The sequence below is a fragment of the Astyanax mexicanus genome, chromosome 22 (genome assembly GCF_023375975.1).
Source record: "Astyanax mexicanus isolate ESR-SI-001 chromosome 22, AstMex3_surface, whole genome shotgun sequence".
Taxonomy (NCBI): domain Eukaryota; kingdom Metazoa; phylum Chordata; class Actinopteri; order Characiformes; family Acestrorhamphidae; genus Astyanax; species Astyanax mexicanus.
Window position 1 is genome coordinate 18,534,609 of NC_064429.1, and position 18,411 is coordinate 18,553,019.

The 18,411-nt window shown below is 36.3% G+C and overlaps 1 protein-coding gene across 1 annotated transcript; it reads right to left on the reverse strand.

Moving 5' to 3' along the window:
• Positions 1-6,306: 6,306 nt before the first annotated feature.
• On the reverse strand, positions 6,307-12,462 carry dmrt3a (doublesex and mab-3 related transcription factor 3a). The gene is made up of 2 exons (XM_007257711.4): positions 11,453-12,462; positions 6,307-8,097 (listed from the first exon to the last, which is right to left on the reverse strand). Exons 1-2 carry the CDS (start codon positions 11,781-11,783, stop codon positions 7,118-7,120), a joined length of 1,311 nt encoding a protein of 436 aa, XP_007257773.2. The 5' UTR covers positions 11,784-12,462; the 3' UTR covers positions 6,307-7,117.
• Positions 12,463-18,411: the final 5,949 nt, after the last annotated feature.

Sequence of the window (18,411 nt, forward strand, 5' to 3'; positions counted from 1 at the left end):
CGAACTGCCAGCAGGGGAGCAATTACTGTAAAAACGCTTTCATCCTGACTGCAGCCTGACCCTCAGTCCAGATTTGACTACCAAACATAGTATGTTCAGTCACTGGGCAGATATGTGAACTCCTAATTCGGCAACATTGACGTTTATATGCTTTGTGTTTTGAGAAGAGAATTAACTTGTGGTTGGTAATCTGGTTGTTAACAGACTGAGCGTACAGTATTTCTAAAAGAGCCTATTTACTGTATTTATATGTTTTATTTACCAACTCAGAGGTTTTATGTACCAAAAAAAATCCCAGATAGCAAAAGTATGTTGAATCGGCGATCATTTTTCCATCTCTAATGCATTGAAACAACGTTCATATCCAATGTGAATAAGACGTGGATAAGAGCCCCAACATTCACAGCCTTTAAATAAACATAGATTCACTGCCACACAGCTGACAAACAACCGGCCTTCAACGTTGAAATGTGGTTGAAATATGTCTGAAGTAATGTCTGTTGTTGTTTCAACATTGAAACAACATTTAATGTTAAATGGTTGCAATTTCAACTTTGAATCAATATAATGTTCTCCACCCTCTGCCTTTTGAATTAGCATTTTACATTTCCTCACCATACAATTAAAAAACTGTTGGATGAAAAAGTGTTTTTACTTTCATTTGCAGTAACTGCTTGTTTGATTTGGCACCAATTCTTCACCATACCTGGGGTATGTTCATGTTCTATATTCTCGTTTTACTGTTGTGTTTTTGAGATCAGATGTTCCATCAGATTGGTATTGGTGGGTAAGATTCTTCATACTCAGCTTTACTACAGTGATGTAAGTTTATATCACACTTTTAAGGATTTTCTAGTTTTAGCTACTTGTAGTAATTGCTTTTTGTGTGTAGTTGTACAGTTTACTACTTCTCAGAGATAAATATTCAGAGAAAGAGTGAGAATAAAAATAAAATTGTTAATTTTTCTTCATGGCATACAGTTTTTTTTTCTTTCTTCCTCTTCCATACAATTTTGAGCATCCAGAATGTAAGCTACGGTTTATTAAGGGTTGAACGTAGGACGTTGAAACAACGTTGCCATATCAACGTTGATTCCTTTAAAAAAAAAAATCCAACCTTGATTCAACCATAACATTCAAGTTAATTCAACGTTAAAATTCCAAATGGGCAAATTTTACGATTAATAAACACTTGTGTAAAACAATGTTACATAAAAGTAATTTACAAGTTGTTTTTCCATTAAAAACATCGAAGTATGTAATGCAACCAAAAAACATAAATTGTTTGCTACCATGCGATGACACTATTTGATGACACTAAATTCACTGAGTAATTTCTAAACTTTTCTAAATTGCTACATTTCTTCAAAGCAGATGCATGTAAATGACCCCTGTAGCTTCTTTCAAATAGAAGTGTCTGAAACACCATTTATAACTTAACTGTCCATGTGCACATTACCCCTTTTAGAACCTGCGTCAATTCCAATGGAGATCATGTAGTTTTTTTTTTTTTTTCCAAATGTTTTCTTGCAAAGGACACAAATTGAGACCTGCTCTCCATCAGAATAGATCATAAACCAGCCAATGGAACAGTAGTTGCTTAGCCCCGCCCACTGCACTGGAAAACAAATCAGCAACTCATTAGGGTATGTCAGCACTACAGAACAAATGAGGCAAAGTAATACAAGCACATTTTTACTAATTCTTTGTGATTTAGAACACTGAGAAATCATGTTTAGGAATAAGAATTTTAGTTAATTGGATTTATTTTAATATATATTTAATGTTAGAATAGTAATATTAGGATCATTGTGTGCATTACAGACAGAAACAGCCTTCATATATATTTCCATAACTGGAACATAATTCAGGTCTGAAAGGGTTAAGCTGCTGCAGCCTAAACACACACACACTGGAGCAATCTATAAGTATGTATTTTAGTATAAACATGCTACAAAGCTGTTTTATTGTAAATCTCTAAAAACTCATGCCACACCTCAGGGCAGCAGGGGTCTTATTAGCAGGATTCCCAGAAGCCGACTCTGTCCAGAGCGTACTGAGAGGAAGAGGAGGAGGGTCTTGGAGCTCCCTGGGGGTCCTGTTATGTTAATTAACATTTTAGGAGCTTTGATGGATTGGCAACACGTGCTTCTCGCTGAATGCTGAAGCAGGCCTGATTTGTGTGTGTGTTTGATTCATGCGAGGACAGTGCAAGTTGTTGACTTAGTGGCGCACATTCAAATGGCTGAGCGAAAAGCTGCCTCTCGGTTAAGTCAACACGTGTGTTTAATGAACTGCAACACCTGTGCTTTCAGTCCACCTCGCTTGTGGACACTGAAAATACACTCGTGTTAAATTAGTCATTGTTGTCAGTGACAGTGGAACTCACAGATGAACACGACTGAAAATGCTGTTATTATTAATATTGACCAATTCGATTATTATTATTTTTACAAAAGTGGAATAAAGCGGAACTGTGGTCTCTGGAATTGATCTATCAATTATGTTTATTTAATCAAGTAATTGAGTTGGAAATTAGGTCCGCTAGATGTAATTAAATATTTGTTGCAAATAATCCACCATCTAGGAGCCTAGCGAGCTGGCACACAACCGACCTTCAACGTTAAAATGTGGTTAAAATAAGCTTGTAAAGCATACGCAATGTCTGTTGTTGTTTCAAAGTTGAAACAACGTTGAAACAACATTAAATGTTAAAAGGCTGTACAAACGTTGAAATGTTATAATTGAATCGACGTAGTGTCCTCAAAGTGTCTTTTAAACTAGCATTTTACATTTCATCACCATACAAATAAAAAAAAACAGTTGGATAAAGGGATGAAAAGTGGTTTTACTTCCATTTGCAGTAATTGCTTTTTAATTTGGCATCAATTCTTCACCATGTTATATTTGTTTTACTGTTGTGTTTTTGAGATCAAATGTTGAATCAGATTGGTAGTAGTAAGTAACTTTTTTATACTCAGCTTTACTACAGTGATGTACGTTTACTGTTAACACTTTGTTAACCATAGTATTTTCTAGTTTTAGCTACTTGTAGTAATAAAAGCGTTTTGTCTGTAGTTGTACAGTTCCTACTTCTCAGAGTATATTCAGAGAGAGAGGATAAAAATAAAATTGTTAATTTTTCATTGTGGCATACAAGTTTTTTTTCCCTGTTCCATACAATTTTGAGCATCCAGAGTTTGAGCTATGTTTTATTAAAGGTTGAATGTACAACATTGAAACGACGTTGCCATATCATGATTCAGCGTTGAAATGCCAGCTCGGTAGAAAGCCTTCCATCGACAGTAGAAACAGCTACTCCAACAATAAACAAAAGCAGGAGAAACTCTTTTTTTTAATAACTGTTTTCTCACAAATTAGTGTATAAGCATGTGTCCCAACGGCATTTGGACGCATAACTGTGTGTTTATATTTACCCACTGATGTTTAAATAAATGTAAAATATAAATGACTTTTTGTGGCAGGAGCTTCCACACTTTGTAAAATCCACAGACGCCCTGGCCCTCATTAAAACTCCAACAACATACCCATATGTATCTTTGTTACAAATGTTCCTAACAGTTTCATATGTCCACACAGAACGTATGCCTCATTAAACAGCTTCACTCTACGCAAAGGAGAATTGTAACATGAGAGGTGAAAGGTGAGCAAGAAAACACGGCTGTTGCATCTGGTTCAGTGAACGCTAGATGGCGCCATTTAGTCATAATTCAGTAGTGGTTGACCCTGAAAACTGTCTCGATGTAATGTTAAAGCTGGGTAATTCTTTTGAAAGGTCAACTTTTGCAATGGGGAAAATGACAATGTATAACTACACTATGTATTACATAATTTTATAAATACGCGTAAATGACAACTTGTTTATTTTTTACATTATTTGTACTCTTATTTAAAGGTTTTAGATACCAAAGAAAGGTATTACCAGTGCTGTTTCCTGAAAAATGCATTTTTCAAAAACTGACCATAAAACCACGTTTTATTTATGATATTTCTGTTAATCTAGTTGTGTTTATTTGTTTAAATCTCCCTAGGAATAATAAAAGCCACACCAGTGACTTCACTAAAAATCTTCATATAAATGCAAGATCTAAAGAAGAACAATTCAAGACAGTGTGCTTTCCTTTGTATATCTTTTAAACGGAAGTCAACTAATGCCATCGGCGTGGTTTTAATAATTATTATTTTTTATTTAAAAAAGAGTGGTAATTTATTACCATGTGGTTACAACAGTGACACAACTCCTCGAGACACAACTTTACATATTTTTTTATATATATTGTTTTTCATGCCATATTATGCACCTTTGTTATTTACCTCACAATGTACATATCTCTATATATAAATTAAATAAGATAAGATATTTTTATTGTCATTGCACAGTGTACAACGAAATTGATCATGTAATTAATGTACTGTACTTAATGTACTTAATTCAGGATGAAAAATGTTTAATAATTGACATACAGGCGCCGAGTGCTCCAGCGGTCTAAAGCGCACTATGAGCAGGAGGTCGCAGGTTCACTGAACAGGGCTCTGCTCGGTGGGTAATTTAATGCATGTTTATGCTGATCTGCGCCTGTAGATGGCGCAACATGTTCAGTTTTATGTGTCAGAAACGGGTAAAAACTTGTAATGTCCTTGTTATGGCAAGAGGTCTGGAGTATTTAAACGCATTTACTTTTAATTTTAGATTTAGCTCACTGTAGCCTACAGAGCCGTACACAACATTGTTAATTAAATAATAATTTCAGCTCGCTTTTATACAACTAGTTTAAATTAACATTTGTAGCATCTGGGTGTCACTCTGATCCAGATTTAAATTTGAATTATGTTACACAAGAAGCAGAATATTGATGCCCATTGACTGTGATACACCAACCACATTTACATTGTTTACTTTTATTTTAATGAAATGAATTTGATTGATCGTTGTTTGATTAAACTGTTTTAATGGTATTTTTTGTAATAGGATCACCAAGAATACATATTTACCTACCAAATGGATCTGATCTCAGTAGAGGCGAGTGTGCTTCTGTCAGAAACCTGTAAAGAACTCTTTTGTGGCAGTGATGTTTTGCACTTTTTCTTAAATGAAATACTGCTCTGGGAAAAAAAATAATAGACCACTTGCTATTTATAGGTATGTATTTGAGTAAAATAAACATTTTGTTTCATTCTATAAACTACAGACAACATTTCTCCAAATAAATTCCAAAGAAAAATATTGTCATTTAGAGCATTTATTTGCAGAAAATGAGAAATGGCTGAAATAACAAAAATGATGCAGAGCTTTCAGACCTCAAATAATGAAAATAAAACAAGTTAATATTCAGAAAGTTTTAGGAGTTCAGAAATCAATATTTGGTGCAATAACCCTGGTGTTTAATCACAGTTTTCTTGCATCTGGGCATGTTCTTTTTCACCAGTCTTACACACTGCTTTTGGATAATGTTATTCAAGTCCTGGTGCAAAAATTCAAGCAGTTATGCTTGGTTTGATGGCTTGTAATCATCCATCCTCCTCTTGATTATATTCCAGAGGTAAAATCAAAGAAACGTTGAATTATGCTGGCATGGTTCTGACATTTTGAATAACTGTAAAAGAAACAATTGCTTGCATATTTAATAGCGCTAAATGGTGCTCTTTGTTCCTCTTTTCGAACTTTTTTCAATTGTTATATAAGAACTAAAATATTAAGAGTCAAGTATTGCTTATATATTTAAAGAACATTTCTTGTTTTACAATAATGCCAAGCCAAGGTTTAACTTTTAAGTTGGAACTGATAATTTATGTGGATTTGAACATTTTGAAATGGTCAAATTCTATTATTCATTTAGTTTTGCAATGACCTATTCATGCCACAAATACATAAAAATGACACAATGTATGTGTATTGGTATATGCTGTACTGTATCTAAACTGAGCCGCCTTACTTTTTTATCACCTCTCTAAATCTGAACCTGTATTAAAGCAAGAAAAATAAAAATTTGAATTCCCAAAAAAATGACACACAACATAAAATACTATATTTTAAATAAGAGTAAAGTAGGATTTTCCTATGTAAATTTTAGCAGTCCGTGTGAACAAATCTGAATTTTATATGGTATATGAAGTGATACAAACTTGATCTATTTGAAACAGATTACATAAATGTTTTACATTTCAAACTTCTCCATTAACAGGTTAAGGAAGGCTTTGTTTCCTTTGTCAAAACACACACAGTTCTCAAAAGTATAGTCTTCCTTTAATAAACTAGCATACTTAGAACACAAGGCACACACTCAGTACATGTTCATAATCCTGTTTTATTATGGGATATATAATTTTATACAGCTTCTGCATTTACTTCACAGCCAATTAAATTTGTGTCACAGGTCATATCCATTTTGTCTCAGCCAGTTCAACAGATGACTGACAACTACTTGAAATTCAGGTAGTGCATTCTCAATAGGGACTATATTCAGCTGCCATTGTAAAAAATGTTTATTATATTATTATACAGGTATATAGTTTTAATTAATCACTAATCCCAGAATTCCAGTCATCTGCTGAAATGCTGAAGTGCTCAGAAACAGAGCTACAGTTATTTTTTTATTGCAATGAAACAAGAGTTTCTTCAGTTTCACATTCACATCTTGTCAACATAAATTTTCACGTAAATAAATGACAACGACATTTCCAACTGGGTTTATTTGGCATATACATTTACATGCTTTATTGTTTGGTTATCTCTACATTGCATTGCTATTTACAGTACATTTCATGCAAGGTGGAGTTAGTGATTATTATTATTATTATTATTATTATTATTCAGCTAATGTTCAGTCATTCCTACTTTTTTTGGTCAGATCATACTTGTGATATTTAAGTGTTTGTTGTTGATGAGATACTGCTGCATCATCACATTCAGACATTGCACTGCACAAACACCTTAGTTTAGAGAGTGGCACAATACCTCAAGTACAGTTTAGATCTTCTCCTAAAGCTCCTACATGGGCAAGATCTGCCATATTTCTCATTGTGTGATTTGTCAGTGTAGTTCCATTACTAACACATTTTGGTTCTCGGCTTGCTTCCCCACTTCTGCAGCCAGAGGTTAGGAGGATGTGTTGAGGATCCTTGAGTCCGAGGAGTCAGATCTTTCATCGTATTCCTCGTCGGGTGAGTATATCGTCTGTTTGGATGCGACAGGACAGCCTTCTTCCTGAACGCCGAGCCTTGGCTCCTCTTGTGCTGCCCTGGAGGTCAGGAGGGGTGAGCTGCGGAACGCCCCGGGTGAGGGGCCAGAGAAGGGTGAGACATACTGTGAGCGGAGCTGGTACTGCTGCTGCAGGGTCATGGTATTCCACAGAGTCACATCACCGTGCACAAAGGGTCCCCCGGCCTGGCCACGGCTTAGCGAGTTACGCAGCATCAGTGGGTAACGGGGTGGCTGGGGGAAGCCATGCTGCAGTGGGACACCTAAGGGACCAGGCACCATTCCAGCACTAGTTGACTCTGGAGAAAAGCGCAGAGAGTCTGGCACACGAAAGGCCGAGCCCACCGACCACTTGGTGGAAGAGACTGGGTATGAGCTCAAAGGGTGCTCGAAGAGATGCCCATTGGAGGGCAACACAAGAGTTTCAGAACTGTCAGGAGAGGGCTTGTCTGCTTTTGCTGAGGAACGGCTGGACAATAGTATCTCGATGGCACCGACCAGGTCACCCCCACAGCCCCTCAGTATCAGCTCCAGCACGGCCGGCTTGTGGCCAGGAAAAATCTTCTTCAGCACCTCAAGTGGAGGACGGTTGGCTCTCAGGTTGAATGGTAGGGAGACGGAGCCTGAAAGACCCTCGATCAGGAGGTTAGGCTCACTTGAGTACTTGGGGCTGTCTGGTTTGGGTTCGGGATCAGTGCAAGGTTTGGGCGCACCATACCGAGACTCCTCGGGATGAGGAGGGGGTTCTGGGGTGCTGGGTGTGTAGCAGGAGTTGGATTTGGGTTCCTCGGGGGAACTGGCAGGTTCTTGTTCTCGGTCGCTGGTGCTGCCACTGTTCTCTCCTCCGGACTGCTCGCCAGATAGATCCTCGTTCAGTTCTGAAAGCACACACACACATAGTGTGTTTTGAGGTTAACTTTTTTTTCTATGGCGTTTATATGTATCTGAAATTGGCAGCTGTGGCCTAAAGGTTAGACAACTGAACTTGACATCCAAAGGACACATAATCAATCCCCTGGACTGGCAGTAGAAAGCTGAGCAACACTTCCTGAACCTCTCTGGGTGCACCTCTCAAATCCCCAATTGACTAGTAGTCTCTAAGGATGAGTTAAATGTGTAGGCTGAATTCTATTGCACTGCTGTGCAATGGCAATAAAGTTTGTTTTAAATTCTAATGAGATTATTATATGAAATATACAGTACTGTGCCAAAAAATATTTATTTTTGAAAAATTTGAATATTCTGATAATTATATATAATAATTAATATGAGACGAATATGAAATTTTAAGCACAGTATGTTTAACAGTATGTGGTAATTACAACATCTGCAAAGTTCTTGTCATGGCAATCACGTACTATTTATAGTAAGGTAAGTATGGTAAGTAAGTTATAAATGAATGCTACATCAGATGAGCTTGTTCACACATCCAGCCGATTTTTATTTGTATTTTTTCCTGCATTTGTTAATACATGCATTTGCACTGTGATCTGAAGTTTTTAGAAGAAAAAACAGTCTAACAGTCTGCAGATATGAATGGATTTAATTAATGTGCTAAGGTGCCTAAAACTTCTGCATAGTAGGCCTACTGAATATTCTATATTAATATTAGGAAGTTTGTCTTGGTAGATTTGGCTCAAGTTGTACATACAGCTCTGGAAAAAAATAAGAGACCACTTAAAAATGATGTTTCTTTGATTTTACCAAACTGAAAACCTCTGCAATATAATCAAGAGGAAGATGGCTGATCACAACCATCAAACCAAGCTGAACTGCTTGAATTTTTGCACCAGGAGTGGCATAAAGTTAGCTAAAAGCAGTGTGTAAGACTGGTGGAGGAGAACATGCCAAGATGCCTGAAAACTGTGATGAAAAACCAGGGTTATTCCACCAAATATTGATTTCTGAACTCTTAAACCTTTATGAATATAAACTTGTTTTCTTTGCATTATTTGAGGTCTGAAAGCTCTGCAACGTTTTTCTTATTTCAGCCATTTCTCATTTTCTGCAAATAAATGATATAAATGACCATATTTTTATTTGGAATTTGGGAGAAATGTTGACTGTAGTTTATAGAATAAAACAACAATGTTCATTTTACTCAAATATATACCTATAAATAGCAAAATCAGATAAACTGATTCAGAATCTCTTAGTTAATTCCAGAGTTGTAAGTTCCTCTGCCACAGACTTCAATATCTTGCAGTCAGCCAGCAGCAGACCTTAAAATAGCACTATTTTTATCTGGACACAGTTTAAAGCTGAGAGGTACAAACAGAGCTGAAATAGGAAATGTTGTCTCAGGTCTCTCTGCACTGCTGAAGTGAGGGGCTGAAGTGAGGCTGCTCCCACTGCAGTCAGTGAAAGCAACATTAGCGTGTTAGTTAACTGACCTGCCAGCACCCTTCTGATTTATACCGCCTCACTTTATTCCCTAGAACAGCTCTTAGACTGAAAGTGCTGACTGGCTGCCACTGAGAGATTAGTCGTCGATTCTCCTGGCCCACGTTTTGCAAACGGATTGGCTGTTATTTGGTAACATTTCACCTGAGTTTGGAAGTCTCCTGAAAATGATGGCTATTGGCTTCGATTCGGGCCTGTCCCGCCTTGATTACTGTAATCTTTGAAGCGATCAAAGATCGGCTGACTGAAAGAGCGCTGATGGAAAGTCGATGTCCATTTGCTCTCGGCCTCGTCCCTTATTGTACTGTCCAGTTTTTGGCCATAAAGCCACTGAAACACAATCATTAAAAAAGCGCTTTGGCTCTTCGCTGGCACTTCTGAACAGCGCTATAGCAACTTAACCGGGAAATCAGGATAAATGAAATCAGCGATAAACATAAGTAATGACTAAAAGCGGTTATTTAATAAACTAACGGGCAGATTTGAATTACAATAGGAATAAACGGAAAATAAATATAAGTATGTCAACAACACCACTATTTGAGTTATCAATTAAAAAAATACTGCTTTAGTCCATGCCTTCTGCTGAGATACGCAATCTCTCTATATATTGTGACATTTGCTCCTACAGAAAAATACTAAGACTATTACCAAATAAACAATTATTACCAAAATAACAACTAACCAATACTGCTACCATTGCTAATAAAACTACTAGGAATAATAATATGAATTATATTTATAATAACACTGAATAATACAATGTATTTGTCTGTACGATGTGTAAGATATGTAATACAGTGAACTACTATAAATAATATCTAAACAACAGAAACAATATACCTAAAACAATATTTGTAATCGTAAATACGGTGACGCTTATAAAGTAAAAGAAAAATAAAACAATGCTTATGCAAAAGAACGTTACTACCACTACTAAAATAATAATAATAATAATAATAATAATAATAATAATAATAATAATAATAATAATAATAATAATAATAATGCAAGACATTTGGCGTTTTTATTTAACAAGTTGGGTTTACTTTTTTTTAAATCTGAAAATTAAAAAAAATTACGTAATTTAAACAAACTAGCAAATTATTTTAAACAAACCATGTTAACTGATTTAAACTTAAACTGTATTTTTACATTGTGTACACGTTCTAATAATTATTTGTTTATTTATTACAAGCTACATGTTGCTATTTATTTATTTTTGCTAAATTATTTAAGTTAAATATTACTTTGACTTAAAAAAATGTAACCCGAACAATCAAATTAATGTTCTCTTTTACGGAATAACATTTACAATAAGGTATTTAAGTTTATAATTCTTTGCCATTTTAAGATACCTTTATTAGTTTTTTAAGTAGCTAAATTTGTTTTATTTGTAATGTGCACAATAATGTGTCGTTTATATCAGACATTTCTGGTCGTTTTATTTTTTGCGAAACTTTTGATGAGATTAGAAACGAAAAATGTAATCTCATCAAAAACATGACACTTTCAGTTTCTTCTTAGTGAGAAAAAAGTCTGAACACTGTCGCACACTGATGTAAACACGGCGAGGTGTGTGTGTAGATACTGTAAGAGAGATAAAGCATGTAGTGAGTGTAATGATGTTTGGGTTTATGTCAGTTTAGAGATGGTTCAACATTAATAATCATCACTGACCCAATTTAACGTATTATAACTGTAAAACACCACAAACAAACTGAACCATTTAGTTTCACAGGACTACACAGGTTACACAATTTATAGTTTTACATTTAAATGTTTCTCTGTATTTACTGTTGTCAGCTCAGTCGTGCTATATGAAGTTACCTGGTCCGGGCTGCGAGCTGAGCCCCTCTCCGCTCCAGCGCAGCTCGGCTCCGGGGGTCCTCAGCGCCTCCGGGATCAGGCTCTCGAGACTCTCGCTGGCCTGCTGCCGCCTCAGCGCCACCTGCGCCGCCATCACGCGCTGCCGCTCGATGATCAGGATGCACTTGTCGCACGTGCAGTCCTTGAAGCGGCAGTAGCGCTTGTGGCCCTTGAGCCACGAGAGCACGCCGTGGTTGCGGCAGCGCGCGCACTTGGGAGTCCTCTGGAGAGGGGCGCGCGCCTGCGCCACTGGACCCCCCACGTACAGGTAGGGCGAGCCGTAGCCGTTCATGCTCGCGGCGCGGCGCCTCTTCTGGCTTGCTTGCTCGTGCAGGAGGGCTGCGCTAAGAATGATGATGGTGATGAAGAAGAGGGTGATAAAAATGGGCAAGGAGTTAAACGCGAAGGAGCGCGCACATTGCACGATCTGATCTCGCGCCGAACTTCGCACGGCTCCTGATCCTGCTGCTGGTGGAGGTGGTGGTGGTGTTGCTGTTATCTCTGCTCATCACTGTCACATGCACTTCAACTCCCCCCAGGGGAATAACGAGGGGGGCGTCAAACACCCTCTTTTACCTCTCACACACCCCCCTAAACAGACACGCGCATGCAACACTGCCTTATCGCTACACCTACTTCGTAGACACGAAGCACGTGAATGAAAAGCCCGCGTTTGGGAGGTGTGGAATAAAAAGCTGGAAGGTGAAGAGAACTTGCGATAAAAAGCATGCGATTTAGAATCAAGAGTTTGAACTCTCTGCAACCATTTTTGTAACCTGATCCTGAAAAATTATTCCAACAATGTTGCTGCAATTAAAAAACAAAATCAACTGGGAATGCCCCCCTCCAATTCCCCACCATCCCGAACTCTGCAGTGCATGTTTAACCCCAGAGCCTCGAGCTCCGAGAGACCACTTTTAGGCGCACCACTCGCTGTGCGCGAGAATTAAACAGAGGGGAACTCATGTACTGGTTTGCATTTGAATGTGAGCTTAACTCATTCCCATGAGGACTTTCAAACAGGCGCACGCGGTGAGCTATTCCACTTAATTGGCCGATTAAACGTCGGGGAGTGTTATTGGGGTTTTCAGCGATAAAAAAGTAAAAAAAAAAAAAAAAAAAACAGGATTTAGCTAGATGAACTTGGGGAATGCTCGAGCTGCCCAGTGCCAGACCACTGACCAATGTAGGTATTTGAAAAATCTCCTTGAGTGACTGGGATATTAATTCTCATTTAACCCCGTATTATTTTCCTGTTTTTTGTCTGCGCACTTGAAGGTCTTCTTCTCACTGGTGCATTATAGGGGTGTACATTTCCTACTGTTGTTTTATTTGCATAAAGGAAAGGAGGATCCACCTTCTTACACATGTAGTAGTCTCCTGCTTCAGCACACTATTACGAACCCAAAAATGGCGTGTTTATTAATTAATTAATTAATTAACCGGATCGGGATTGTTGGGAATCATTGCCTTAAACTAACTTATCAACTTCAATTTCTTTCCAATGATGGTGATCGAAAACAGTCCCGGGTGGTCAAAACCTAAATACAATCCAAATATCCAAATGATTAGTGGACCAATGATATGTGCTTTGTATTTTATGTTGCCGTGTTTATTCATGTATTTTTTTTAAGGATTTTAGTTTTATGTCAAAACCTCCTCAAACCGACAAAGCACCATAATCATAATCGTTCCACTAATTGCCCTACAGTGATGATTTAGAAGCTTTATATCCTGGTTACTTCATATCTACACGTTAAAAACATCAGTGTCAAACCAAACCACTATATTTAATTATGCATAATTTTTTATTCGGTGGAATTGCCCTTTCGAGATTGCCCAGTCAGTCGCCTTACAGTGCTCGAGTCCATTGAAACCCAATGCCGCGTTTCTGTTTCTCAAAATGGGTTTAGTCAAGCACATAATGGGATCCCCGAGCAGAGCAGCTCTGAGAAGAGGGCCCCGCTGAACTCTCCCTCATCAGCTCTGTTTCCACCACTGCTAAGCTGTTAATTGGAGAACAGCGGAGGAAATTTGAAGGGACGCTAAAGCGCCGTGTGAATCAGCGCGGAGCGACCAGAGGAAGGGGCTAAGGGTCACTTTATATATGGGTAAAAAATATGTGATGTGACATGGGGAAATGTGTTGTGTGTTGTAGAAGAAAAAGGGTCGGGGTCTAGAAAACGGTACTTTTAAAAATAAAGGTGATAAAAATTGTTCTATAAAATATGTCAGAGTTTTTTTTTTAAACGACAATGTTTGTGGGATTTGTCACACTTACTAATCTATTTTACAAAAATGGTTCTTTATGGAAACAACAAAAAATGTTTTTCAATTTAACATAATTTTAACTACTCTTAGAAACAACTTTATTTTCAGAGTAAGTGTTGAGGATTTCAACGGGATCTATACACTGTGCAAAATATTTATATATGTGATCACAGTTCATACTTGCTCAAAGGGACTATCAAATAACGTCAATATTAAATGTCGATATTTGATTATGGGTGTACACGGATTTTTTTGATCCACTGAATGAACCCATGAGGCCTCAATGTGTAAGACAACCCTATGTGTATAGGCTTAACATGACATCATAATTAAAAAAAATAAATTTACAAGCTTGTTCTTTTAAAAGTGTAAGAACATTTTAGTCATTCAAATTGTAATTTAAGCGATGCCATAGAATAACAGTTTATGCAAAAGAACGTTAAGAACCTCTTGAAAAAAAAATATGGAACCTATTAAAAGGTTCAACAATCTCTTTTATACTTATTTCTTTTACGGAACCAAAGGGGCTATTCTGTGTAAATAACCATTTGTAGCACAGGTATTTTTACATGTAGTAAAACGAAACTAAATGAGCAACCTATAGAAATACATAATGGTATACAAAAGGACAGAAGGAAAATATTATTTGACATAAATAAGACTGATGCCATTTTGCGCTTAAAATAAAATATATTTAAATAATTTTAAGCAAAGGTGATGTTAATACAGATGGTAACCAGATTGTGATAATAAAATCTTTGAGGTCGTTATATGGAATAATGAGCAATTATTTGTGCCAGACAATGATTGAACAATGATAACGGTTGGAAACCGCTAAATGTAACGTAAAACAATAAAACTAGATTATGTGTGTATAGTGTAATGCTTTATATGATCAGAAGACAGAATTGGAAAATGATGAAGCATTTCTAAGTGGTTATAAATATAAATTTGAATAAAATATTTAATTATAGGTCCACGTATTAAACTTGTACTCTTGTAAAAAATACAAGAGTACATAATTTAAAAAAGCACGTTTTGTAAAGCAGGCAAATTACCAAATTTAAGCATACACAGAAAAGCCAAAACCAGTGATGACTTAATAAGAACACAGTCACGACCACGCCCAGCAGTACGCATATAATCAGCATTTATTGTATCCGCTTTTGTTAGGCATTACTTATTTATGGTGATTTAAAACATACAATAGGCTTAGCCACAGTCTATTGTTACATAAATTATAATCTTATTTTGTAATATTAATTATATATTTTTAAATGCACAGAGCTGCAGATGACAAAAATGTGAAAATTCATGCCCCTTGTACGTTTTTCTAAAGTCTAACACATCATTCTTCCCTTTTCTTTAGGAAAAAAATATCAGCTGTTTTTTCTAGAGTTTATTCTTTAAATTCGTTATTCTTGTTCTGTTACTAATATTTTAAACCTCTTTTGGTCTTTATGATTTCCCTACAGTACATCTATACTCCTCAATCCACTTTGAGATTTTATAGCAGAGATAATAAAGGGGAAGAAAACATGCAGATTGAAAATAATGAAACAGGAAATGAATTTGAGCTAAATGGGTATTTCTGTGTCTGTGTGAGGTAAAGACAGCTAACAGTAGCACTGGGCAGTAGTTCATCAGTACTGAGCTTCAGTGCTGTTTTATAGAGTGATAGACAGCACTGAGTCTATAAATGCCCCAAGCCTGAAACTCAAGCACCTATAAACAGGACTAAATCAACACAGAACCCTCAGGTGGAGCCACCATGCGTGACCATTTCCATTCTCAAATATAAGCAATCAGCCAATTATTGTATTTTCATTTCATCTGTTTAGTAAATTTGCTCACATTTGAGAGAAGTGAATTGTGAAAAATATGCATCAGTACCATGCTGAAGCTGAACGACACATTTCGCTTACTATTTATTTGATGACCCTATATGGATTATACATTAATGCTAAACTTGATGTAGTAGAAAATTCTTTATTAACATTAAATAATTAGTTTTAGCATTAAGATTAAGTGTTTATTATAAGTTAAAGACAAGATTGACATCTATAAAACATAATTTCAGAACAAAAGTTTGCTTACCCTAAAAAAGTCTGTATATTAAAATGCATAAAGTTAAAAGTATTAATAATAATTGTTTTGAATCTTTGAATCCTAACAACTCTTAAAATCCACAGTGTTGGTGTTATTTGACAGAGCTAACAATAATATTTCTGTTTTCGAGAATCCACCTCCTGATTCCGCCTTACTCCCAGCATAAGCTGCTCTTGTTTGGGATTATTGTTTTCTGAATGTTTTTTGCAGGGGTTATATGTGTGTATTTATGTGTTTATGCTTGATTAGATAAATTGAGTTTATCGTGGTAGTTCCACTGGTGGAGCATCGCTCTCCCTCCTGGTGTTGGGTTGGAGGGTGAATAAGGTTCTCCCCCCCTGGAGACCTGTCAGTTTATGAGAGAATCACTGCTTAAATGCCTGTTCTTCATGCTGTCTAATATTGTACATAAGATTTGCTTAGCTTTGTTTTTATTCTATTTTAACTAGTGCTGTATGTTTCTTTTGTATCCAGTAATACAAAAGAGCTTCAACAATAAAGTTAGTAAAGAGTATTAGTTTTAGTTCTGGACTAGTTTGTTAGCACAGATAAATATTACATTTAATTTGAACAAATAGGTCCCTTAAACGGCACACATGCACACATTTATCACCCACAGCATTAAGTACATGTGTTAACATTTATGTTGCACCCCCACAACCTAGTATCACATGTAAAAGAGACTAAAATCTGTTTTAAAAAAAGATCAGATTTTATGTACCCACACAGCCATGAAAAAATCGGATTTGTGACACATTTGGAAAACATCTGATTTGAGTCATTTCCGCTTGGTACTGTGAATGTTGCCTATGAGCGTTTATTTAATTATAAACTGGAGAGTAGTAAACTTTCCATCTAAAAAGATGTAAAAAAAAATTAATTGCAAAAAATGAATGAATGAATGAAATCGGACATTGATTTACTACGCATGGGAAATGAGACTGGGTTGCATAGTCATAACGGAGAGGTGTGTTTTCAGAGAAAATAGACCCCAAATAAAATTAATGCCTTCAATATTTAAACCCTACTTTACCATCTTCAAAATTACATATAAAACATTGATATAATATGGTGGTACTGTAATTAAAATGGTTACATTTACACAGTAGACACTGAGATGCTGTCACTAGTTAAAAAAATTCTCTACAATGTTCCTTTCACACTGAACCACTATGAACCACTGAATTATGAAGATTTTTAGAAAGAAATCATAGTTAAACTTTCCTCTCCTGAAGGAAAGAGAAGATTTAATATGAAACAATTTTCTTCAACAGTAAAAAAAAAAAAACACTTTGCAGTTTGTCTCCAGACTGTCATGAACTAAAAAATTGATACCTGTCAATAGAACTAAATAACACGAAAGGTAATTTCATTTACTGAACTCAGTCTCTCTTTTTCAGCACCTCCACAGCTTCAGAGCTGTCCAGCTTTTTGTTGTGACAGTTATGTGCAGGCTGAACACTGAGCACGTACAACCACTCGTTCATCTAGCCTCCAGTAGGCAGGTCTGCAATTGAAGCCGCTGACAGGCGGCCAATAGGTAGCAGAGTTGTGAGTGATGGCAGGACATCTGTTCAGTAAAACGTCTGGCTAATTTCTGTGTGCAACTAGAGCCGCCAAGGGCATTCAAATCACTGCCATTCTGACAGCAGCCTGGCCTCCCAGCCACACCCACTCTATCTCAGTATAGACACTGACCGTCAAAGGAACACTCAGCTTAGTCTTACTCATTCCCTCTGGTCCCAGTGGAACGGCCTTTTAATATACTAGTTTCAAAGTTAATTAGGTTACAATTGTACTCATTTATTCACTTCACTCACGTTATTATCTTTAATGACTGGATTTCAGGTTTAAAAAAAAGGAATTTATTTACGACACCAAAAAAAGATACAGTACCCTAAACAGACATTTAAAAGACTGCTGTTCTATTTTTGTTCTATTTTTTTTTAACCCTCTATGGCATGAACTATATATTATATAAAAGTTTAATTATTATATTGAACTTTTTAGTAGCTTTAGAGTCCTTGTGGATATAGCAAACTTAAATTTAAAATTTGAATTGAATTGAATTTTAATAATCTGATAAATTGAATCATGTATTTGTTTTATAACAAGCAAGCACCCAAAACATGCAAGGTAGGAGGAGGTGTTCAGAACCAGAGAAGAGACAGAACCACCACTTCTTTATGATTAATCAAATAAAAGTGGTCTAACTGCATAAAGCAATGAATGAAAAAAATAATAAGTTTTCAACAAGAGATTAGAAATATAGTAAGAATATAAACAGTTTCAGATATATTTATTTTCATATTGTTACACACATACAGCTCTGGACAAAAATTAAGTGACCCCTTCAGTTTCTGAATCGGTTTATCTGATTTTGCTATTTATATGCATATGTTAAATTAACATTGTTGCTTTATTCTATAAATTACGGACAACATTTTTCCTCAATTCCAAAAAATATATATTGTCATTTAGAGCATTTATTTGCAGAAAATGAGAAATGGCTGAAATAACAAAAAGGATGCAGAGCTTTC